This window comes from Zonotrichia leucophrys, chromosome 4, assembly GCF_028769735.1.
Source record: "Zonotrichia leucophrys gambelii isolate GWCS_2022_RI chromosome 4, RI_Zleu_2.0, whole genome shotgun sequence".
Lineage (NCBI taxonomy): Eukaryota > Metazoa > Chordata > Aves > Passeriformes > Passerellidae > Zonotrichia > Zonotrichia leucophrys.
The window spans coordinates 21,426,735-21,453,172 of NC_088173.1; the positions used below are offsets into that span (position 1 = coordinate 21,426,735).

At 34.5% G+C, this 26,438-nt stretch overlaps 1 protein-coding gene across 2 annotated transcripts in view; it reads left to right on the forward strand.

Moving 5' to 3' along the window:
• Nucleotides 1-26,438, forward strand: part of FSTL5 (follistatin like 5) — a 272,462-nt gene that overhangs the window by 160,019 nt on the left and 86,005 nt on the right. For both annotated transcript variants that reach the window (XM_064710753.1, XM_064710754.1), the window contains exon 7: nt 25,652-25,818. In XM_064710753.1, coding sequence (XP_064566823.1) covers nt 25,652-25,818 — 167 coding nt within the window. The remainder of the gene's footprint in view (nt 1-25,651; nt 25,819-26,438) is intronic.

A 26,438-nucleotide genomic window follows, 5' to 3' on the forward strand; every position in this document is an offset into this window, starting at 1 on the left:
TTCTTCTATTAACCATGCTTTTTACTTTTGCTGGAATTATGTGTGCTTTCAGGCATCACTCAATACTGTAAACAATATCTAATCTGTTGTGCAGCAGTTATTGGGGATCTTATATGTTGCTACTGTACATACTAATTCTGTATATTTAAAATTACCCTCAGTTTGGAAATAACATTCAGGTCACAGATAGCAAATTTGGGCTTCAAGCAGTCCTTGTGGCTGAAGTATTGGTATTATGTGATTTATATAACTCCAGTAATAACAGATACTATGGAAGTTTTTGATCTGGTCCAAAATTACAGAACTTGTTTTGGGCTCACCTGTTAGGAGAAACTTTGAGGCCAGTGACTAATATGCCTGTCAAAATCAATGCTTTGTTGTGTCTTGAATCATGTGGAAAGGAAGCAGCCAGAAGTTCCTGTAAATACAGTGATCATTATGAACATATATGCTTATTATTGTGTTCTCGCAGTCCTGAAAAAATATTCTAAAACATCACTGCTTTAATTATAATAGCTCTACTTCTACTTTAAATTGTCAAATGCAATAATTACAGGTGCATGTTCAGAAATTTTTTTGAACCATCATTTCTGAAGCAAAATGGACAAGAATTCAAAACCAAACAACTAAGCAACCTTACAACAAAATCTAAATTTTGGAAGGCCTAGACTGAATTACTCAATGAAGCAAATGAGACTTCCCACTGGATTCCTTAAGTTATCTTCAAGGCTAATTAAAAAAAAACCTTATGTAATTTATATTTCAAGTTAATTCAATATGAGGTCCCAAATATTGTATTTAGTGTGTAATCTGAGTCAGAGCTTTATGGCTGTGATGAGTCTTCAGTAGTAAAACATGTTAACAAATAGTAGAGGAAACATTTTCTGAGGGGGGGAAGAGGTATTATTCTGTCTCCTGCTACCATTAATTCCTTTTCAGCAACAACTTGAGTGTATTAGATTGTTCCTGGGGGTGTAGTATTTCATCGCTAGCCTCTGAAAACACCAGTAAACATCACACTGAGCAGGAGCTATTGGACTTCATGGTAATTTTTTTTGCTCAATCTGATCTAGCTCTCAAATTCTTACCTGTGTTATATGTATTTTCAATCTAGAGAATCTCACCTGGAAGAAAATGCACCCTCTTATATTAGTGGGCTGAACTTTAAACTGATAATTAGAAACAAGAAAATATCTAAGATTTTAAATATTGTTTCATGAATTAAAGTAGTGTGCCTGAAATTTCTCACATGAGTTTCTAAATCAACTCATTTTGATGCCAACTGATTTTAATTCATGTTTTGGGGGAATCCAGTAACATATTTATGGCCACCATAGGTTTGCATGAGTAAATAAATATTTCACAGGCTCTTTGGGCATCATACTGGGGAAACTAAGAGATGCTGTTTATGAACCTTGAGCTCTGCTGATCGCTAATCCTATCAGTGTATTTACCTGGAACCTGCTTTGGTGATGTAAGTTACTAGAGACAGCAGTATGAAATACAGGGCTGCAGAGGACGAGGACTGGAACAAAACACCTTAGTTATAGTAGCTTTGTTTCAGACAAGGGGATTGGTGGAGATTAACTTGCATGGCATTTGTCACTGGCTCCACATACCAGAGACTGATGTCTTGCACATCTTTCAATGAGCTTATTCTGGAGAATGACACAGAATGGTGGGGGAAGAGTAAACACCAAACAATTCCACATATTTGCCTATGGTTAGCAAAGTACCTCAGTAATTGATCTGTTGCTTATTGCTCAGGAATCAGTTAACTGTGGTGAGTTACAGTAGTGTTGCTAATGTTTTTGTTATGTTGTGAATTATGGGAATATTTTCATATCTGCAGAGCAGTGTACCTGTGGGTTTAGGCTATGAATGGTGTTCCAACATCCACAAAAGCCTTTATGTAGATGTTCTAAGGAAATTTCAAGGAAAATTTAAAATAATAATTTATAATTAGTTTGCTTTATTGACTATTTTAAGGAAGCTCTTTCTTCTTGACGGAGGTGGGGTGGAGAGGGGAAAGATGCTATCAGAGCATAAGAAGTAATGACTGGGCATTAAAGGAGACAATCACCAGCTAATCCACAAGCGAGAACATTGTGTCTCTACTTCAAGGCAGAATTACTCTTCTGGAACTATCATGAATATTAATAGGTCATAAAGTATTATTTAGTAAGAAAGACATTTGATTAATCTATTCATTGTTTTGCTATTTTTGCCTACTGGTGCTTTTTAAATATCAAGCACTAATGTTCATTTCAGAGCAGTGTTGCTTAGTAATTTTATTCAGAACTTTTTTGGGTTTGGGTTTTTTTTCTTTTGGATTGTTGATTTATTCTTTGGGGTTTTTCTTTAGTTTTTTTTTTTTTGTTTTGTTGGTGGTGATTCGGGACTTTTTTGGAGAGGTCTGGTTTGGGTTTTTTACGAACTCTTCTACTCTGCTTTCTCTGCTTGTTCTCACATTTGGGTTAATAAAAATTTTCAAAAATCATTAGAAGAACATGGAAGTTTTTTAGTAATTCCTTAGATATCTGGATTTCTTAAGAATATCTGACATTTCCACTATAAAAGAAAATCTGCAGGCATAGTTTTGTACCAGATTTCATGAAAGTACTTTGAAAATTCTGTAAATAGAGTTAATAGAAAAATAATAATTCAAATTTTGCAAAACTTGTGAGCTTTCATCACTAGACCTTAGAGGAATGTACATTACATTGCTCTGTGAAGTTTTTTGTTGAATACCCTCAAATATCCATTACATACAGTTAGGAGAAATTGCTTCAAAAATATCTGCTTTGCAAAGAAATATTATGCAGAATATTCCTTCTACTTCCCTTCATTTTTTCATGGTGGATTAGGTTCCAGTAGAGTTTTCTTATTTAGTGAAATTTCATTCCTAACTTAATTTCTCAAAATAATATGGCAATTGAACATTTTATTGTATCATTTCTCCATAGCTTTTTAGTTGGAGATATTTTTTTTCTCTTCAGTGATTCCATAGTGTGAGAGTTTTTTATATTGTATGCTTTTGCAGTTTCTGACTATCCTAGTACATATGTATTTTTGGCTAACTGAAGTATATCGTGAAGAAAATACTTTATTGAATATATCAAAGAAAATTTGAATAAAATAATTTTCAATATTAAAATTATTAATCTATTACATTTTAAATAAAAATTAATTGATCTTGGAAGGAGCATTGGAAAATGCATTCACTTCAAAAAATTTAGTGGGGTTTGGTTTTTTAAGGCACAATTTTGTTCTTTAACACATCTCTTAATTTTATTGATCTACTTTGTAGAAGTTGCTAGTACATACAGTAGAAAATGCTGGTTGTTTTAGTACATTCACAAATTGCTTCGATAAATGTATTCCATCATTATGAATTGTTTTTTCTGAAAAATACTTAGCTTTGTTTTTTGAAGTTACATATTGAATGAAGGAGTTTACATGTTGTTATTTTAACTCGGGAAGTTATGATCAGTTCAATCCAGTAGTTATAGAACTACTTGGTTTGTTTGGAGATGTATGTGAAAAGCTCTTTATTTCATTCTGTTTGTTTTTTTTTTTTTAATTTTATTGAAATAACTCTTAATCTCTTGTCATCAAGCAAATGCCTGGTTAGTAGCAGAAATCTCTAAGTGTTTGTAAGTAGCTTCCAATATACTGTCACTCCTAAGAATATTTGTATGTGTCTAGAGTTAAGGAGTGTGAATTTAAGCTGCTAAAACTTGGTATAAATATTGACAACTATATGGGTAGAGCAGAAAGAATATCAGCTACTCCAGTTACAGCTATTTTAGTGGTCTGTGATATTATAAACTGTGAGACTAATTGCTTCTCATCACCATTGGCTTTCCAAATCTTCAGAAGTAAACATCTCATAATTGCATATAGTATTGTTTATGTCTTCATTAAAGAATTACATGTGAGCTGAATTCAGTAGGAATATTTATGCTTGTGTGGGTTGCATATATTTGATAAAATTGTCTATCATGAAATAGATGCAATTGTCTGACTCCACTCCCTCTGGTGACTGCAGCCCTTATTTAGCTGGATGAATATTATCTGAGACATATAGCTGTGACAATTAGTGACATGGTTTAGTCTGGACTCCTTAGTGCTTGATTAAAATTGAAAATTATTATTTTAGACATCTTTTCTAATCTAAATGATTCTCTCATACTATCTACAGCCTAAAAACATCTTTGCAATTTTCCAAATGTATCATGGATGCTGTTGGATATTAAAAAAGCCCAACTTGCTGCTGGATATTTGAAAAGCTCAGTCTTCTCCCCAATCCCCAACAAGAAAACGTGAACATTTTCTGCCAAAGGAAATGAGGAAACAGGTTAACAAAATATCCCTGTGCCTCTATTATATACAGAATTAAATTGTCAGTAGATTCTCAAGCTGGTCATCATGCTCACAGAGTGTCAAATCTTATCTTAAGTAGGTTAGCAAGTGATTTATATGGAAATGCAATTTTGACTGTAGTTAAAAAGAAGGTGTCTTAGGCTATGAAGCTGAGGTTTACTTAGTGCAATATTGTGTCAAAAGAGGTCTTAAACAGAGATGCAAAATAGTGAAAACCTAGAGGAGAGTAAAGCCACATAAGCCTTCTTTATGTAGTTATTTAGTATAAGAATTGGGAACATGATTGTGTTAGATGGGTGAGGATCCAACAAGTAATCTGTTTGCCACTCTGTCATGAATGAATATTTGAGAAAGAGTAAATTTTAAAAATTTGTTTTGCATTATGATTATAATTCTTCCTAAATAAGACATGTGGTGGAGATATATTTCCTGGAGGGAATTTTATTAGTGTTTTAAAACTTCCTGAATAGTCTATTTTGAAATATTTGATGCTAAACAAAGATTAATGTTGTGTTCCTGCTCATGAATTGTTGAGTTAATGTCTACTTTAAATATCAACATATAAATGTTAACTTTTCTGGGTTAGAACAAATGTATATCTGCTGCAGTGTCTTCGTTGTAAGAGTGCTTATGGAAGATTGCTAAAGAAGCAAAAGCAAACAAGTTTATTCTAAAATATTTTCTCCTTTTTAGGGATTTTTTTTCTCAGAGGCTGCCTCTCTTTAATAGCTCTTGATGGATGCCTCACTCATAGGTTTGTTTACTGGTTGGACCCATGTGGAATTAACATCTACAATATTCTGTTTCAGAGACACACTGAAATGTCCTAGATACAAGTGTTCTTTTTTTTCCTTCATTATACACATCTCCTGTTTAGTTTATTAAGTTGTGTATGATAAGAAACCATGAACAATTGTTCCATGCTTTTCTCCTGAAACAGTTTTGTTGTCTTTGGGTTTTTTTCTTTACGTTCCTGACATATCTCTGTAGTCATTTCTTTTCCATTCTAAAATTGCTCAGTCATTTTATAGTTGCTTGTATGGAAAACCTCCCACATCTTTGGTCATTCTTCTTGTGTTTCTCTGTTCTTTTTCAAGTTTTACTGGACGTTTTTTACAGAGGGAGAGACATAAATCAATCAATCAAGTTTTTCAGGCAACAGTGCCACAGGATTTTTTTTTCTGAGTTCTGGTCTTTACCTAATAATTCCTTTTATTATCATATTGCCAGGAATGAGTAGATGTTTCCATAAAACTGCAAAGTGTACTCTAAAGCCTGTGTGCTCAATACCTGAGAAATGCCAACTAGTCAAGAGCCTATCATTCTATAAACAAGGTTTGACACTTTAAATTTCCTTCATGCAATACTTTCCATAATGAATTAGGTATATTGAATTTGGCATACCAGTATCATAGATAAGGTCTTGAAGCAAATCAGCTTTTATGTTTGCTACCTAAACTACCCAATAAGTTGTTCCCAAGACATTCTATCCCAGCAAAATTTATCATCATCCACGTCTCCTGGATGATGTTGAACAATGTGAGTTTCAGTGGAGGTCCAGGTGCAACTCCACTGGGGACTTTTCTTCATAAGACTACTGCCAACAGATTTCAAAGTCTGGTGTCTGAGAAAGGGTAGAAAATACTGAGTAGGACTGTATGATACAGGACTGAAGTGCTAGGAGTCACATCTTAATCCCATCTATCTTTAGGTGGTGCTTTAACCTTTGTGCTGATCTCCTTAGATGCAGAGCCCATTGCCTGCTTTGATCTTGGGGAAACACTACAGATATGCAAAGCTGAGAGCAGAATATCCACAGTCCTTGGGCTCAGAATATGTGTCACTGAGCTCCAGAAGAAGTCTTGGTCCTTTGCACAAACATCTGGTCTTATGAGGAGTAAAAGTCTCCTCAGCAAATAAAAATTAGGAGGCTCTGTACAGTCAGGTAACAGAGCCTACCTTGAGTTCTGCTTGCTTTCTTTTTCCCCTCTAAATGTAAATAGGCACTTCAGCCGGCTGATGGATTTTTCAGAACCTCTTTCATACTAAAACAGCTTTCATTTATTCTTGTTTCTGTGTTAAATATTTCTGTGAGGAGCTGCTTCCTAACTCTAGTCTGATGATTTCAGGGAAGTATTGAATAACAGTTGCATGGACCCCTTTTTATGTGGAAATATAGTAATTCTGCTGTGCTTTAGGCTTTCTAACCACATTCACAGTTCAGCTAATTTAATCCTGAATTACTATTTTAGAATACTGACTTCTCGTTCTCCTGGCAGAAGTAGATGAGAGGATGGTTTTTACAAAATTTGGTTATTATAAAACTCAGGACAGGTTCAGAGATCTAAGATGTTTAGAAGTTCTATTACCATTCTGGGAAAAAAGCCTTGAAATTTGAAAGTGAAATGAAGGTACACAATAAATAAAATTGGCAAATTATTACATTTATAAACTGAGAGCTTCATGCATAAAACTGTGAATTACCAGGGCTGTCAACTCTCCTCTTAAAATTCCCATTTCATTATTGATTAGTTCCAGAAATACTTCATAGATTGAAGCATTTTAAGTGTTTCATTTTAGGCAAGAGCAAATGTGCAGTACTGGTGTTCATCATCTGTATTTGCAATAAACAGGAGCATTAAATTTGGATCTATACTAGTAAAATTACTTGAAAATATTTATGCTAACTCCTAGCATTTAGATAAAATGATTTTACTTGAACTAGTCATGTGCAAATACAATAAGCATACAGAAATTGATTTTTGCATAAACTCCTGTTTTTGTTTAGACAAATTCAGCAACATATTCTACAATAAACAAGGTCAAAACCAATTATCACTCTTACTTCAGTGAATTAACACTTCCATGTTCTCTGGATAAGAAAGCTGTGTTTAACACCCAACTTCATTTTCTGTGAAATTTCATTTCAAGAGAGAACCAGAAAACATTATAGGGAGTAATGGACTGGATGTCTTTTTAATTATGTGTTATTCCTAATGCACATTACTGTCTGTTCTTACCCAAATACCATTTTTCTTAAATTATTGCCATATATATACTTTTACAATATAAAGTAAAAGTATAGCATGTAACAAAAGTTTGTTCTGTGCCTATTTTTTGGGGTATTTTAATTTGTTCATCATTATGACTTCATTGCAAAAGGGTGGTTTAGGTTTGCAGATGTTTTGAGATTCATTTTAACTATTCAATTGTTAATCTGAAAAACAGAAAAAGGAAGCATTCTCTGATCGCATTTACCTTAAGTTGCTTTGAAACTTCTACAATGATGGAATTTTTGTACATGAAGCAAATTCTTTTTGGCTTACAGAGAGAGAGAATTTGAGAATATTTGAGGTATTATGTCCTTTGCTTCCCTATGCTTTAATAGATCCCATAGAAAAAAGGAATGGCAAAAACTCATTGTGTTTTGGATAATGTATGGGTCAAGCACTGAATATTTATGCTACAAGTTAATGAAAAATAGCTGAGTTAGCTTTAAACCAACTACTTTAGATAAAACAGTTGAGTGCAACACATAATTTGCATTATCTAATCCACAGCAATCTCCAGCAGAAAATATGAATTATTCTAACTAAACAAGACATTTTGGATATCTTCATATGCCACAGTGGACCCACTTTGAGCATTTGACTAGTTAGTTTTTCTGAGGTCATGTGTTATTCACTGAGACACCATTAATTTAAATTGATTTCTTTGACAGCAGCTAGAAAGTAGGTAAATGATGATAGCACTGGTGGCAAGAGTTGCTGAGGAGACAAATTACACGAGGAGGCAGTTTGATACAGTGATGGATGGAGAGAAAGAAATTTGCTAAACAAAAAGATGTAGAAGAGGCTATAATTGAAAACTACTCCCTCAGAAACTGAATCTGAAAGGCAAGATCCTTGGTCATTTCTCTTGGCCAACACCAAATAACTGGGGAGTCCCCAGCAGAAATAGTTAACAGTGCTTGTGGAAAGATGAGAGGCTGTGGCAGCTCTTAGGCCTCCAGTTATTTAGAGATTCGTATACTCTGAAGATTTAAATCCATGTAAGCTGGGCTTTCACTAGTGCTAGATGGTGGGATTTTTACTGATATCTTCCTTTTATTATAATTTATATTTAAAGTCTTTAAATTAAGGTATTAAAAGAAGTTTGTCTCAACTTGACTTTTTGTTACTGCATTATGAAATTTTAATTACCTTTGCTCATGTGCCTTGGTGTTCTGTCTCATTTGATGAAGAGAATGGAGAATGAATCATAAGTAAAGCACAAAATTAGCTTTTGTCTGTTAAAACTTCTGTGTCTTTTATTATTGGTGCTGAACAGTGTTTAGTGAACAAGACAGATAATTAAAATAAGAAAAAAGAGAAAACTAATGGTAAAAAATTGTGTGTTTTTAAGTGGAAAAATTGCCTTTACTTTTGAGTCAAAGCTCCTAACTAGTGCAATGCATCAGACTAATAGTTTATTCAATTTAGATTAGTTGTTTAGCTGGACATGATTGCATATTCCTCATGTTCAGGATAAGGGATGTATGTGCAGAGGTTCTGCATAGTCTTGTTTGAAACTGGAGTAAACTGAGGCTGTACTTTGAGCCAGTGAAATGCTATCCAGATAAAGAACAGTATCATGCTGGGAAGCTGGCTCTGTTGAGCACTTGGATGCTTTAACCTTCCTTTGGCTCCCTTCCCATGCCTCTACTGCGTGTTGTCACTGTTGCTGCTCCCTAGACTCGCACTGGGATGGGAAGTCATGCCGGCAGAGTTTGTAAAACATGGGGCTGTCCCTTCAAAGCTCTCAGTGAAGACTTGAGGGATACTGTTAAGAGCTTTTCAGAAATCCATCTGGGCTTCACGAACTGGATCACTTTTGCCTTTTGTAACCCCAACCACTAGCATTAATAATTCAGTTTTTTCACAGACTACTTCAGAACTGGGATTATTGAACTACAGAACATGTCAGAGGAGAATTTCAGTCATTTGTCCAAACTCCTTTAGTCATGTTCCAATTGTGGTCTACCTGAATCCTTGTCTGCAAAGCTGATTTCTAGCCAGCTGAATCCCTGTATTTTTACATGGACTTACTCTGTCCCAAGTGTAAGACTTTTCATTTGTCTTGGTAGAATTTCACAGTTTTTCAGCCCATTCCTTCTGTTTATAAAGTTCTAGGACAATCTTGCATTGTCCTGCAGAGGGAACTTATAAAGTCTGCTTCCTGATCCTTTGACTTTGGTGACAGCTGCAAGATTTCTGAGGGTCCATTTTGTCCTGTCAGCCAAATCACTAATGAAAACATTGAACATTATCGAAACCCCTTGTAGTAAACTGACCTTTAGTCTGTGAAATGCTGACCCTTCGAGCCTGAAGGCAGGGTGTGGGATCTCAGCACCTCAGGACTGAGGTGCCGAGCCACCGAGACCACCCTTGGGGGGCTCGGGAGTCCTGGAATGTTGCCAGAAGTGTCTGGTGGCTGGACTTTGATCCTACACAGGAGACGACACCTGTATGAGGATAGGAGGATTTCACCGGGGTGAATGGTGAAGGGATTAGTTAATTAGAGGGTGAGACACAGGGTTTAGGATTTATGTACAGGGGGGTTTAGAGAAGTAAGATGGAGGAATTGGGGCGTGTCCTGTCCTCCTTCTTCTTCTTCTTCTCCTCCATCTTCTTTGGTGATGGTGGCACTTTGGGATTGGTCATTACTGAAAGTGCACCGGACAATAAAAATAAAAAGGATTGGGGAGAAATGATAAATATTGTACACGTAACAATGGGTATAAAGATAGGTGACTGTCCGGAGGGCGGCACAGTGTGCTCATGGCTGACTGCTGAGCAGACCTCTGTCGGGCCGAGAGAAAATCTTTTAGATAAACATTTAATAAACATAAAGACCGAAAGAAGAACTGAAGCCTCTTCTCGTCCTTTGATACGCGGGCTGCCCCAAGGCCACTCCGGGCCTTTCCAGGCCCTTCAAACAGCCGAAAACCGGACAGCAGGGTAAGATACTTGCAGTTCATTCATGCTTTCCACACCTCCCTAAGTGGGGTTCAGCAGTGCTCTGAGTGAGTGAATCAAAGCCTGGCTAGAGTAAATGATGTTCACTGCTGTTGTTTTAACCATTTTGCTCATCATTTCAAAGTAGAAACCAGTACAGGCTTAAATTTATGGGTATAGTCTGCTAAGTGTTGCCCTCACAAAGCTGAATAGATACAGCTTTTTCACTTCTCTAGGCAGTCCTCTGATGTTAACCCCAGTCAGTCTTTACAGGCTGGCAAATTTTCTAACATTGTATTTTTAATTTTTTTTTTTTTAAATTAGAGTTCGTTCTTTAGCAGTCTCTGTATCTGCATTTGCCATTTGTGGTGGTTTGACCAGGAAGTATCAAACTCCGAGCATCCATTGGTTTGACCACAGCATCCCAGAATTCCCACTTCTTCCTGGTCAAACCACCACACCATCACCACAGGGTGCATAATTTAAATGGATTTATTCAGAGTACAAAAATTACCATGGAGTTTTGTCATAGAACACCATTCATGAATACTTATGTGTGCAACTGTTTTAATGAAAAATATTATTTTGAACTTTATGGCATTCTTTTTTTTGTCATTGCTAATTTCCAGTACTGGGTGAACCTTGCGCTAGTGATGTGCTAAACATTCACAATTCATCTTATAATGAATCATAATTGGCTTTATTCCTCATTACAATTCCTGTGAGGATTTAGAAAATGTAGTGTATAATCCTCCCTTATGTTTATTGGTATTATAAACCTCTTGTGAATGCTCCAAACTGAAATATCTTTGTTTGAAAGTAGTCATCAAGGTTTATTATTTGTATCTTAAGGTTTTAAAGACATTTTAAAGAAAAGTACTATCAGTGGTTGTCGATGAATATAGCTGATAATAGAATGTCAGTGTGAGGTGTCTTTTAGAGTTGAATTTGTCCTGAAGGTGGGAGTGTTTGTTTCATTCTTGGCTTTTTTCAACATCACCTTTTAACCCTATTATTGTTTACCTAGAACTATATTTACTACATGAAATTCAATTACATTTCATTCACGTAGAACATAAGGGCAAAGTTGTGTCAGAGACATTTGTGAAGGTTAAGAAAAGAGAGTCTGTTGTCAGTAGTTCATGCTTGCTAATCAGCAGCTTTCACAACAGCTGGAGCTTTGTAGGCTCCTGAAAATTAAAAGCTGTTGAAAGCATCCAAAGTAGTAACTGAATACAGTCTACTATTAAAAATTGTCTTTAATATCAGGTCTTTTTTTCATAAATTGTTTTGCTCATCCATCCCAGATTTAGATCAAAAGTGAGATTAAGGACAGACAAACTGATTTGTAGCGACTGAATTTTTTATATCTCACTGCTGATACAGCCTGTGGAGAATATCTTGTCTTTTGTTTGCCAAATGAGTAACAGGGGACCTAGGGAACATCTCTCTCCCTCTGAAAGATGGGGGCTGAGAAAATAAATGCAAATGGTGGTGTCCAGTGAAGTTGGGAAAAAGTGAAAAAACGTGTACAAGCTCAGGTGAACTTCTTAGTAGGCAACAAACTGTTAGATGGGAGTTGTGTAATAGTTGAAACAAGCTACATATTTTGGTGTAAGCAGCCCAAGAAAGTGAATAGAATCAGCCCGAGGAGCCAAAGAAACTGAGTGTAGAACTTGAAATCCATGTTAATAGGTTAGGGTTTGCAGGGGGTGGAGTGTCTGTGGAACTCAAGATAACTGAAATGAAGTTTTTATTATAAAAAAGCTTTCAATTTTTTTGATTGAATACAAATTCTAATTCAATTTTCTAATTTTTGTATAGAACGTCTAAGAGGTTTTTAATTTTCCTGGCCCTGTTTCATCTTAGAAAATCTTGTCTTTATTTCATATACATTTTATTATGAAGTTGCTTGTAAGCAAACATTCTATATGTATGAGAAGATAGACATGTACCAAGCTTCATCCTTTCCATTTGTGCTAATATGTTTGGATTAAATGTGTGGTTATCATAATTACTACTATTGTTTTCCTCTGACAGCAGTGGTTTAATCTCTATCAATAGAAAAGGTGTACATTTTTCAAATTTAAAACATAGTAATCAATATTATTTTCATAAAGTTGAACAACTCAAGAGTTTTTAGTGTAGGAGTCATAATGAATTAATATGTGAAATCTACATTTTTTTAGGTTTTGGGTTTTTTCTTACAAGAAAAATGGTAGTCATTTTGGTAATTTTATTTGGGATATATTTTTTGGGGGCTTGGTTTTGTTTTCTTCTTTAATGTCACCTTAGTGTAAAACATGATGACTGGACTTTATTTTCCTGCTTCTTCATTGAAAAATACTCCCTCCATTCCAAATTAGGGTATTCTTTAGATTAAAGCAGTGGAATTGTTGAGTTCTTCAGCTAACAGGCCAGATAATACTTGTCTGTATTCCTTTTCTTCCAAGATAGTTTATTCTCCTGATTCATTATCCGAGTGTCACCACTATAAACTGCCTCTGGCCTGGCAATTTTGTATTGATGGGGGCTAAAAAAATATTATCACTATATGCTTGCCTGGTGTTTTGTTCCTTGTGCTATTGACCACTATCAGTTACAGGATACTTTTGTTCTGACCATATAGATTTATTTATCTGATTAGAGTGGCTTTATTATAAAGCTTTGTTGGTGAAATAGGTTGTGGACTCTGCTTCTGGAGCTGTGAATTCTGCTTGATGTTCCAAATTCAGATTACATTTGGAGCTTAGACTGCAAACTTTAATCTATGTGTTATTTATCTTGTTGTGTTTGTGTCCTAGCCTTATGTGTATATCCCATTCCAACATATCCACTTTTCTTTTGTCACTTATCTGCAATCATTCTTTGTGAAAAGTGTTATCAAGAAGAAGCATTTTTCCATATCAGGAATTAATCAGCAGACGTTGAATAAGAATTTTTATATTTCAGAAGATGTGTCTGCCTGTTTCTGAAGCCTGATGTGATGGCTCAGCACCATAAGTCCAGATCTTGAGAGATTGTCAAGAAAAGAGTGATCTGGAATAGGGGGAAGTGAGACAAAGTTTGATTTTCTAAACTTTGTGAAAACTTTATCTTAAAGTTTAAATCTACATCTGCAATATGCATTGGCATGTTCTATGAATGACTGAAAAGATAAACTGTGAAACTGTACAGTCTTGGATGGGATGGTGGGAAAGCTCATATTTCAGCTAAGGAAGTGTTCCAGAGATGACAGGACTTGACACTGTAGACAGCTGAATGCTGTTCCAGGTCTTGTCAAAAAGCTATGCAGGAAAAATCTGAAAAGAGTGATCTAAGGGGTGTTTTCTAGAATCTTTGTTTCATAAAGGTTTAAAAGTCATGGTGACACATGGTGAATGGGTCCATAGAAGATGACTTCTATAGGATATACATGGAGAGACATAATTGCAAATATTGTTATGTATTTTATACACCTATGGAAAAGTCTGAATAGTTTCTAGTATCAATTTATATTGGCTATAATTTATATTTATGATTGATGTTTTGAAAACAGTTTGGAACAAACTGAAATAGGAGTAGCAATAGAAGACAATCTGGTTAATATACTTGTATTTAATTGTATGCACTCCTCCTATTCTGACAGCAAGTTATACTCTGGTAGTATCTTCTAAAGGGTGTATTACTGCTTAGATTAAGATTTAAATCTGTAAAAAAAATCTCAGATTAATTGCTGGGTGAAAAATAAAATGCTCACTGTCATGTTCTCCCTGTTGTCCAGACTAGCATGGACAACCACTGGACTAGAACACCAGAGCTCCCACCTTGCCTCCATACATCAGGAGGAGATGTGCATTTGGAAACAGACACATCTTTCCCAGAATTCAGGCAGGGAAGTGGTGAGGGTGCATATCTGCAAACTCTAGTGAATGGTTAGCACACCAAGTTGTGCTGCCAAGCCACAGGGTAGGCAGAGCTGTGAACCCTCCTCCCCTCCCTCACCCAGTGGTGAAGCCAAGTCAGTTCCAGATGTGACAAAAGCCCACTGATGCTCGCAGCAGTATCTAGAGCTATTGCATAAATAGTACATCTGAATGTATTTAAGAAGGGACTAGAAAAACAAACAGGATCAGTGGATGTAAATAGTAAGGTAGAAAAACAAAAAGGGAAGTAGGACTGGGGAGAAATAAAAGATGAGAATAAGAAGAGATGAAATGAAGGGGTAGGGTGAGGGAAAGAAAAAAGCATAGACTATTCTAAATGCATCTTGCATTCTGTATAGCTGGAAAAGCAGCTAGAAAAAGAAGCAAAGATTTATTAACAGTTTTTAAATGACAGTAAATCAGCAAAGTTGTCAAAACACTGATTTTAGATATAGTAATCTTTTGAGGTTGTGTACAAATACAAATAGGTGTGATTATTGATTTGCAGGTAAACACTGAGGTTATTGGCAGTCAACCTCCTGGTTTTCTTTCTTTGAAGTATCATTTTCATATGTTCTTTCTTTTTTTACCTGAAGAGTGATATTTTTTGAAACTATTAGTGAAAAATAATCTTTTTGACTTTTGAATGGAACAGATGACATGAAATGATAAGTATTTTTAAAATATTTCTATGGGGAGAAGTATCCTGGTTTTAAGAGTTTCATCCACCGTGATGAATTCCACTTTAGTTGGGCTATTTAGAAGCCTTGCTTAGGCTGCTCACAGCTGCAAGTACATCCCAATTTTGGAAATCTGTAGCTTGATCTGGCCTCATTGCATTTCTTCCTCTCACTATTCTGTCAAGTTTTTGTTACCACTCATTACGTATTCTGGTACATCAGAGGAACATTCAGTGTTCTTTTCAGCAGAATGATCTCTTTGTAGTACTTGTTTCTGTCTACATCATTCCAAAACTGAAACATAAGATACTAAATTTATAAATTATCCAAAACTCAAATGAATAAAGGCAATGGCATGAGTAATTTCTTTTGAAACAAGCCAAACCACACTGATATTTAACTGAAGGAACGTAAGTAAGAAAATAAAGAAAAAAAAAGACCTTTTCCTGAGCATTTTCTCCCTTGCTAACTAAATGTAATCATAATTTGAAGACATGGATATCTGTGCAATCACATATATGACTACAATGCAAGATCAATGGCATATCCAGTATAGGGTTTAAAGTTAATGAATACATTTACAGTGACTGTAGAAAGTCATCATATTTTTTTTTTTTTAGTTTTTTCCATCTGATCAGTCACTATAGTATTCAGCAAATGCAGAAGAAAAATTGTTAAAGTATGTTTTAAAATACGCATTTTTTGTGTACATGATTTCTAGTGCGCAAAAATATGTCCCAGAGGAGTTGGTGAAATGCACAGAAGTTGACAGCATGCACAGAAGTATCAAATTAAAGCTTTTCAGAAACTTGGTCATGTGCATAAGTTGGTGTTGATGTGATGTCATCTGCAAAACTGGAGAGGTGTTTTGGAAATGGTGCATTACATTTGGCAAAAAATGAGCAATGCTCCTTTTCAAAAAGAAAATGTCATGTTAGTTATGGAATGGAAAAATTTATTCAACCTAAGTTCCAAAATTTTTTCAATTAGTATATTTTTCTACATGCCTTTTCTCACTCTCTTCTGCATTTCTTTTCCTCTTTTGAATATCTTAAATATCTTTCTCATTACTATTGCAAAGACTCAGCACTGCAATTTTGGAAGACTTGAAGTTCAGCTTTATGCACCTAAAAATACTGACTTCAGAAAATTAAGCACTGATATGCCCCAAAAAGTGCTGAGACTAAATTTAACATCCCATCCATGTTGCATCTATACCTGATATGCTTTCTGCTATTATTTTTTTTAGACTGACACAGTCCAATATTGCAATGGTTGTTATTAAAAATACAATAGCATAGCAAGAATTATTTTTCTATTTTAAAAGAAAATATCTGAAACTCAAACACAGGCATTATTTTTTAGTGACAATGTTAGTGTTGTTGTGCAGAGACATTCTCCATATTCTGAACAAAGACTCAAATTCCCTGTTGAATTTACAAGGGATATAAGTGTAAAGTGTTAAGTGTTGGACACTAGATGAGAAAATTTGTTGCAAGTCCGTGAGCTTTTTAAGTTCTAATAAAACTCATTTAAAGTACACATGCTAATACTGCTCTATGATCCACTAAACTTTTGTTTCTGCTTTATTTTTGCACAGGTCATTTTTACCATATGCTCTCCTCTTATCCTAAAATTTAAAAAAAAGCTTTTTTTAAATACATTTTTTAAAAGTAGCTATTGCTGCAAGAGCAACTGTATTTAAGAAGATGTGTTAGAAAATGTTGAAATGTGCTATGGATGCACAGTCATTATTCATGTGTGTCCACAGATACAATCATCACTGTCAATGTGATGTCACATATCAGGACAGGTATGATTGGAATTTGTAGTTTGGCATATTTTCTTAAACAGTAATGTATCATTTTATTTGAGAGAATTTATCATATTTTCTGGACTGTTGTGGTTTCTGTTATTTTGTAAATATTTTTATGTACAAGTGTTTTAACTATATCTTGCTAATCTTAAGTGTAGCCTTTGAAATGGGATCCAAGTCTAAAAATGGGAATAGGTTAACCAAAAATTTTTACTTCATTTACTCAGAGATTCTTTTCTAAGCATAATTTATAATTAACTTTTGCAGCAACTTTATAGGCTGGAAATATGTTGCTGTCTAAGTTGGAATATTGAATCTATAAAAGTTACAGTTTTATATACACATAAACCTAGGATACTGCATCTGACTACTTTCAGATCAGCAATTCCAGTAGCACACATCAAATCGAATTTTAGCCCATCACAATAACTTTGAAATTTCCCTTAGGAGTCACTGAATGGTGCATGAAATCAGTTACAGAACATACTGAGAGGATATGTTAAGGTTGGGCAGGCAGTTTCAGTCCACTGAGATGATAGTGGAGACAGGAGGGAGAGAGACTTAATATTTGCCACTTCGTTTACTCTCTCTTCAAGAGACTTAAATGCATAAAAGCTGGAGTTCCTTTTTCTTCAAGAGGAGAAAGAACTAGATTGTCAATCAGGATATGCAAAATTTGGATTGTTTTGCTTATGCCTAATAAATAGTCTGTGAGAAACAGGCTGTCGACATTATGGGAGTGGATTCCTGATTTCCCTTGCAATGGAAGACATTGAAGCTGTACAGATCAGGAGTTGACTTTCTAGGCCTGGTTTTTCCCTTAGGCTTCCAAAGTTCTCATAACAACTGAATTCAGCTTCACAGGTTCTCAAAACAACATAGTTTGTAGGGCAGACCCTTTATCCACACTCTTGTAAATATCCTTAGCAATTGCAATAGTGATACTTTTCAAAACATGCTCAATATTCCTGTAGTATGGATACAAGAATATAAGGCAAGAACTAATACATATGGATTTTGTGCACATCTGTGTAAAACACAGGGTCTTGAGGAGGAGTTTGAGTCAATGGACATAAATTAAATTACTTAAATTAAAGTAAGAATTAAATTTAAAACGCACGTATAATGAACTCGGAAATTTTGTTTCAGCTTAATCAGCTCATGAACTTGAAATTAACTAAAGGTGATAATTGCTGATTTTAATAATGATTGCCATTATTAATATTTTTTAAAAAGTTAAATTGCATAATATGTGAGCAAAGATATCCAGAGGAAGTACTATTAAAATCAATTAAAAATATCAGGGGGGTAAAGTTATTTTCAAGAGATAATACACACTGATTCTTAATTCAGCTGCATTGCAGTTGATTTACTTGTTTCATTAAAAATGTTAAATTACCTTCAATTATGTTCACTTAATTTACTAAATGAACTAACACTTAAAGATTTCTTTCTGTCAAGAAAACTTAAAAATCCCATTTCCGGGGTGATTTCTGTGTGGAATTAAGAAATATGCTTTAACACTATAAAATCAACTGTATTGGTCCGAGGTCCAGCCAGTCCAATGCTTTTTCAACCATAAACTTGAGTTTATGTTTAGAGAAGTGTAAAAATAATATCATTATAATTTCTCCCAAGTGTTTGTGTGATTGGCACATGTAATCTTTTGGAATCTATAATAACCTTTGGAAAAGATTTTTTTTTTTCAGATATATCACTTCAAGCTACTGTCCTTCATTTTGAACCTGGCCTCTTAGTTATTTTGATGACTTTGCAGTGTTAAAAGAAACAATAAGCCATTCTGCTGCCATGGAAAAGCTTTTCCAGCATTTACATGTCATTCATGATTTTGCTGACTTCTATCAAAGCTCTCTGCATCATTTGTTTATTTAAAATAAAAATTCAAGCCTTTCTGAATTTTTGAATATTTATTTAAACTGCTCCATACCTTGATCACTCTTATCTTTCCTCTGAGCTTTTGGCTACCATGCAGAGGACACAGAGCTGCATATAGTATTCACGCCTACAAATGATGGAGCAAGATTAGTTTGGGTTTTGTTTGCTCTTAGTTGCTTTGCAAAGAATTCCTAATCATTGATTTGAATTTTTCTCTGCTGGAGGGGACAGAGTTGATAAAACTCCTTGTCATCACTTCAGTGTTTCTCTCTTGACGAATGAACTTGCAGCCCATTAATCCAAAAGTCTTTCAGCTACTTCTTAGAGTCACGGTCCACAGTAATTCTTCTTCTTCAAAGAACCATTAAATAACAGACTTTGCTTCAATGGTAAGCACTAAGTACACACATCTATAAGCTTCTCATAAATATAATAATCTGTGATTTATTTATCAAATTTATTTCAATCTATTTTTAAGAATTTTATTTAAAGATATTTGCTTCTCTAGTCATTCTTGGTCCTAAAAAATTGAAGATGAAAGCTGTTTCAGTAATAAAAGAGTTTGATGCTAAATTCACTGAAGCAAGGGGACAGCTGATACATTCTAGTTTATCCTCTAAGATTTTAAAGCAGGAAGCACTCAATGTTTCTAGATATTTGAATAAAATATACTGTCTTATTGTGAGAGGAAACAGAAACCTTGTGGTTCACATTTGTCTTTCAGAGAATCTTTAAGTTCTCCCACAAATTAAATGTTTCCTAGGATGCTGTACCAATCTCTGTCTATTAATTTTGTTGGCTAGTACTATAAATGGAGAAATTATTGTCTTTCCTTTCCTGTTTTCTGATAATTTTTTCATGGAATTGGTTTCTACAGGACTTCCTAAAAGCAGCAGCTATTACAATATTACAATTTCAACACAAAAATGTTTTTCAAGTCTCTTGTTAGTGACAACAAAAGACGAATACATGCTAATTATAACATTTAGATCTTTCAGCTTTTTGTATCATCAACTGCCTGAATTTCAATCCAAGCTCTGCAGCTAAAACATTAAGGAGTCATGAAAAAGTTATTTATGCTTTTTTGTTTGTTTGTTTTTAGGGTTTTTGTTGTGGTTTTGTTTTTAGGGTTTTGGGGTTTTTTTTGGCATGTATGTTTGTGTGTTTTTAAATGGATTTTGGGAACAGAAAGACTAACTGGCATAAGATCTTCGAGAACAGGCACTCATGAACCAATACTTTTCATACTGAAACATTTTGCTAAATATGTGAATAATATGTTTACAATGAGTTCAAAGCAGAACATACAGCAGATAATGACAAAATTAGTCATGCTAATGGTGATGTGTGCTGATTTTAAAATTGCTGTAAAAGAACAGCAAAATGACACTGATGAAAACGCCTTTGTTACATCATTTTAAGGAAAGTGGGATCAATGCCAGAAGGGTAAAAGGCACATTACCTAGCTGCATTTCACCTAATTCAAGCCACTAAGTAATGTTATGCATTAAGTACAGAGCTTACTGTAGTTCATAGACAAAAAGCTTTTTGCTTGCTTTTAAAAGTGGTTTTATTTTAAATTAGCTTTGAAATAGGCAAACAAAATAAATACAGGCGTGATGTGGTCTTAATTTGAAATACTGGGACCATTTGGCATAATGTTCATTAGTTTAGACTTGGAAGGACATTGTGGCTGCTTTGAATAAATACACAGAACTTAAGGAAACAAATGAGAAAGTTCAAATTGCCCATTTGTTAATGGTATTAAATTAACAAAGGCAGTCTGCAGTTGAGTAAGAACTTCCTCCCTTCCTCCCTTTAACAACATAATAAATTATAAAGTGATACAGAGACTACAAATGTAACCTCATAGTTTTTAGCTTTTAAAACCTTTTTTCCAGAGTGATATTGTATTTTTTCTCTACTCATTCTAAAACAGACAGTAAGGAACTATCTAGCCTCAATAAATTCATATACTTCAGTGTTTCTCTTCCTAGTAGCCTGACTTGGTATTCTAAGACCACAAATGGTTTTTATGATTGTGTACAGTTCCCCACAGGCCCTTCAGGCCATCAGAGGAGTTGGAGATTGGATTTTTTCATGTATAGGGAAAGAACTGAAGTAGCCCTGCTTTTACTATTTATTCTTTAACTTCTTCAGAAAACTCAAATCCAAATATAACAACTCTTTCCCTAAAAGTACTAAATATAGACCATGAAACCGTTCGATGTTACGTACAATTACCCAATGTACTTACGACTAAGAAAAGAAAATTGTTGGTCAAAGCACCATACAGCTGTCACTATATTTTTCTTCCCTAACAGAGTCCTACTGCCCTACTCTGTTTTAAAAGTGCAATGATAGAATTTTATCTGTTAACTCACAAGAATTTTGATAAAACTTAACTCATACTAAGAATGACAACCCAAGATGTATGACTCTTTAAAGCAATATCTAGAATAAGATTCCATTATTTGTTTATCTGTATTGCTGTTGGAATATTTTTGCTACATGTCAGCTTTGAAAACTCCTTTTTCCCACCTTTCTCAGTTTACAACTACATTTTTGTTGAACTGAGAAAATTGAAGCAATTGCCTTCTAATCTAACTGATCATCATTTGCAGTCTTTCTTGATTCAGTTGATGTCATTTTGCATTTTATTTCAGTAAGTTCTAAAGATATTTCTGAAAGATATCACCAATATATTTATATTAAAAAGTACTTAGAAAATTGTAATACAAAAATATTTACAATTTCATCTAATTTTAACCAAAGAACAGATAAAAGTAGGTTTATAGCATAGATTCTAGATAAAGAGAAGCAATGAGAAAAAAACGTGTTTTCATAATTTTTAGAAAAGCACTTGGGATGTTTGCATATTAAATTCTGTTTAGTCAGATAAAATCATGGGAGTCAGTAGTGGTAAAATGAATAAGGACCTGGATGAAGGGGAGATGATATGAATTCAATGAAACAGGAAAATACCAGTTTGAGAAGGAGTTATTATTGAAGCTCTCCATTGATCACTTGGGAAGCAAACTTTTTTAAAGATTGGCATTGGATAACCTCAAAGCCTGGCACAGTAAAAGTGATATGAAAATTGATGTTACAAAATACAAGTTCTTGTACTTGGTTAAGAGTAAGAAATTATACTTGAAGCTGAGAAGCAGTCTACTGGAAAGAGCACAGTAGAAGAAAGTTGTGTGGACCTGTCATTTACAGGGCAACTGTGAGGAACCAGATGAGATCTGTGTGAAAATGGCGATTGCATTGCACAGATGTATTGGCCGAAGTCTTTCAGGAAAAAAAATGAATTTGTTGATAAATTCCACCTCATTAATCCTAAATACTGTGTAAAGTTTTCTTTCATGTGTTTTAAAGGATAAATTCAAGCTGGGTCAAATACGGTGATAACCTGAGTAACAGTAACAAGGTGGGAGGAGCCAGAAGGACTTGGCTCAGGACTATAAAGCAGAATGAGGGATAGGGGAGTTAGCAGAATGGCTTCAGCAGCCAGAGAACTTATCAAATCCTTTCAACCATCTCTCCGCCAGTGTAGGAATGTCTCATATTTAAATTACTAGTTTTGATTTGGTTTACTTTTTTAAGTGGTTGATTAGTTGGTTGGTTTTGGTTTTCCTTTGTTGTTTAAAATCTTTGATATTTTTGAGCCTTTTCAGTAAGTTTTCCTTTTCCCTGGTCAGTATAAAAGTTCTAAAATGTCTTCCCAATAGTTAATATTTATTCTGCTTTCACTTTTGTCCTATCTTATAATAGCTTTGTTTTATTTCCAACCACATATTTTTAGACAGGTCTGTTGGTTTTGTCTCCTAACTATACTTCTAGCTTTTATTTAAATGTTTGGGTTATTTCAGTTTGGGTATTTTGTTTGCATTTCTCCCCTTTATCTGAAAGAATGTATCCAGTAACTTATTTATAATTAAGAACCAGGGATGCGTGTCATATTGATATTGCGTCTGGAGGAGTTACAAACAAACTCATTAATATGGTACACCATAGCAGAGGATCCATGTTTCTAAAAATAGCAAGCTATAAAACATAGTCTCTACTGGCTACTTATAATATTACTGCTCTGTAACCAACAATGCCCATATTTACTTTTTTGTGTGGTGGTGGCGTGAGTAAACAGAATTAATTTCACTTCCAATTTTTCTAAACCTTTGCTCTGCCTTTTCATTTAACATTAAATAAGCAAAACGTGTGTGATTAAACTTCAAACAGTTATTGTTGACCTACAAAGGCAGCATGGTGGGAAAGCTAGAAGTCATTCTAGTCAGGAATATCTCTTAATGGCACAACCTCAGTACCTGTCCAAAAAGCATTTGCTCTCAGAACCATATTTATTTCATTCAAGGAGAAAAGAGGAGATGATAAATGCATCATTTAATTCCTGGGCCAATGTTTTATATTTCCAAAGGAATGTCACAGTGCCTGAACCCTGAGACAAGTGCTGTCCAGTGCACCTGACAGTTTTTGCACACACCACACCCCTTCCACCCCAGCAGTGTTTGCCTCTCACTGTGGTTGCAGGCAGTTAATGGACAGCAATTTTCAGAGACTTACCTGCCAAAGATTCTGCAGCAGGTGCTGCTCCCTAAGCCTGGGGCTTTTTGGGTTGGGCAGTAACTTTTTTTTCCCTCCAATAAGGAGAAAATATGTGCAATAGTTTTCTCTCAAGAAAATAAGAAAAGCTATAATGTAATTTTGATGCCTTTTTTCCTATTAAATAATAATATAAATATACATAATTGTATAGTTTTATTAAGGTTTTTTACATAAATGTTCACTATTTTACAGGAAAGCAGTGATTCTAGCACATTTACTAAAATAGGTTTTTTTTCATAACTTTTCAAAAATAGATAGCATCAGTGCAGTGAATAGTTCCAGGTGGTACAACTGTTTCTTCAATTTTTTAAATTCTGCATTTGGACCTTTTGTTACCATAATCATGAGATAAAAATTGCAAGTGGCATATCAATATATTATATTGAAGACTGAGAATTTTTTTAGAAATTCTTTGGGAGTTTTCTCTGGCAAAATTAGTGCTGTCATCCTATGTTATTATTATTGTTTTGTTGTTATTATCATCATTATCTTAATTATTATTTATTATAAGGCTATCATTATTGTTAAAACAAAGATAGTTTAAAAAAAACATTTGAAGCCTTGGTGTCAGTAAAATGAGAGCCTCTCAGTTTTGATTTCAGAAAATCGTCTTTGCTTATGTAGGAAATGTTAAGCTTTATATTTGACAGATGCTCTGTTTTCGAGTGTCATCCTCTAATTAAAAATTATAAACATCTGTAACAGTGACTGGCCTCGTTTATGTAGGAATCCATAGTAATACTGAAGTTGATTGAAAAAAAAGACTTTAAAATCTTGTGGAACATAAATTGCCTGTGTCAGTTCATCATGTGAAGGTTGGCAGTTTTCATAGATGGCCCTATAACACCAGCTGATTTCATGATCCCTCCTTCATGCCTTTCCTAGATTGAATAGTGAATTTGAAATATACAGATAACTTGAATTTTTAAATGAAATATCAGAATACTTACTTCACTTTTGAGAAGTTCTGAATCATTCAGTAGCCCTGCAGCTGTCTTGCTATCTGAAAGGTAGTGTCCACTGAAGAGCCATCTCTTGTAACATAGAACATGGAGTGCTTCTGAGGATGCAGAATAATCAATTTAATTTAATTGGTACGTTTCATTTTCCTTAGTGTAAGGCATTGTGTCAGGTAATGCATCTGGTTAAAAAAGGTCAGTCTCATTTGAGCATGCCTGGTGGGCACTATCGTTCATGTTTTGTGTCATAGAGCACATTGCTTCTGAAAGAGGAAAGAATCAGGGGGCCTCTCTTTAGAACGAAGTATAAAATTATTTTTAATCACATTTTTAAGGAATTTACTGTAATTATTGAACAGCTATGCTTGCTTTCATGCTTTTCTAATGCTTGCACTTGTAGAGGGAGGTTGGAAGGAGGGCGGGGGGAAGTGGTATTTGCAAAGTATTGGTTGTGTGAGGCTGAAATGAGCCTATAGAAGATCTTAGCTTCCTTACGAGTTCCTTCTTTCCTATAATGAATTAATATCTCCTATATGAAAGTGTTTTCATCATTAAAAGATAATAGACCCATTATGCCTTTTGTAGTTTACTTGAAGAATGAAAGATAAATCCAGAGATTTTTCATGATTTAGCAGCTGAATGGAAAAAATTTTATTTGGATGATCTTCAGTTCTTATGTAGTTCTTTTGTCTAATAGGAAAAAATCCTTTCAAATATAAAATTTTAGTAGGTTATGTTTAGTCAGGTTCACCACAGGTGAAAGCTAACTCCCAGCTGATCAGCCTGTAACTTAAGGCAATTACACAAGAGGGAAGAGTATGCAGTGTTTCATCACTTTGATGTGTATCACTCCTTTTTTATTCAAGTCTCCAAATGAGTTCTGGGACAGAGAAGTGAAATGGCCTTCTGTTAAAGTTGGAACTGCTTAGTAGTAGATGAACAGAGAAAGTCTCAGGGTCTGGACTCCTATCATATACATCTAATTTTTTTTAAGACTTTTTTAAACATTGACTAATGAAGAATAGCTAGTTAGTCTGAAAATACAGAATAAATGTTCTGACTAGTCCACTGTGCCTGTCTTAACTGTCAGATAACTTCCAGTGTCTGATTTTGGATATGCAGTCATGTGTATTACAGTCCTGCCTCTGGAATTCACTTTCATGTTAAATGCTGCTCCTTACAGGCTGATACTTGTCAGTCAATTTAATTGAAATGTCACACTGACCTTTATATTAAATACGCTGAACTTACTGGGGTTTTTGGAAGCTCTTTTTACTTTTGTTTCAGTTAAAGTTCTTAAATTACCAGTATACAAAACAAGTTCATGCTAATTAAGCTCATGAAACTGCCTGCTCATTGATCTTACAAACAATACATTTTTTTGCAGATGTAGTTCAGCTGAATCTGCCTGAAGATCAAAAAGTAAGCACCGTGGCAGCAACAGTGGGACAGAGTGCTGTCCTAAGTTGTGCCATCCAGGGAACCCTGAGACCTCCCATCATCTGGAAGAGGAACAATGTCATTCTGAACAGCTTAGATTTGGAAGATATCAGTGTAAGTAACAGAAAGTTCTATTTAACAGCTTTTTATCAAAACCTCTCATAAATAATAGAAAAGTGATGCATAACAAGCTACATGCTCCTGATGTTTCAAAGAAAAGAAATGGAAATGATATGCGACAAACTCTGCCTGATTTTATTTGCTGTGTGTTTGAACCCCTGTTAAATATAGAGAAAATATGTTTCACAGAGAAATAATTTAAAAAATAAATATAGCAATAAAAGAACATGAGAGCTAAATTACAGCCCAAAATACAGTCATGCATTTTGCATTCAGGATTGTACAGTCTTCCCATATTTAAAAGAAAAGAGAAATCTGTGACATGAACATTTTCGTGTACAAACAGATCATAATAATAGTTTTCTTTTATATTAGTTCAATAGAAATCTATTTTTCCCCAAATAAGTATTTCATTATAAAATTAGTTGTCATGCTCATTCCTCCAAATATTCAGCAGCCTATATAGTGCCTTTCAGAGAATGAAAAACAGAATATTAGTATAATTTGTAAATCTTTTTGTTTCAGGAAGGCAAGTGTTTGCCACCTAACATTGCCATGACCTAAAAATACAGAGGAAAATAAAAAACTAGTATTAGAATTACATCTTCTTTCAA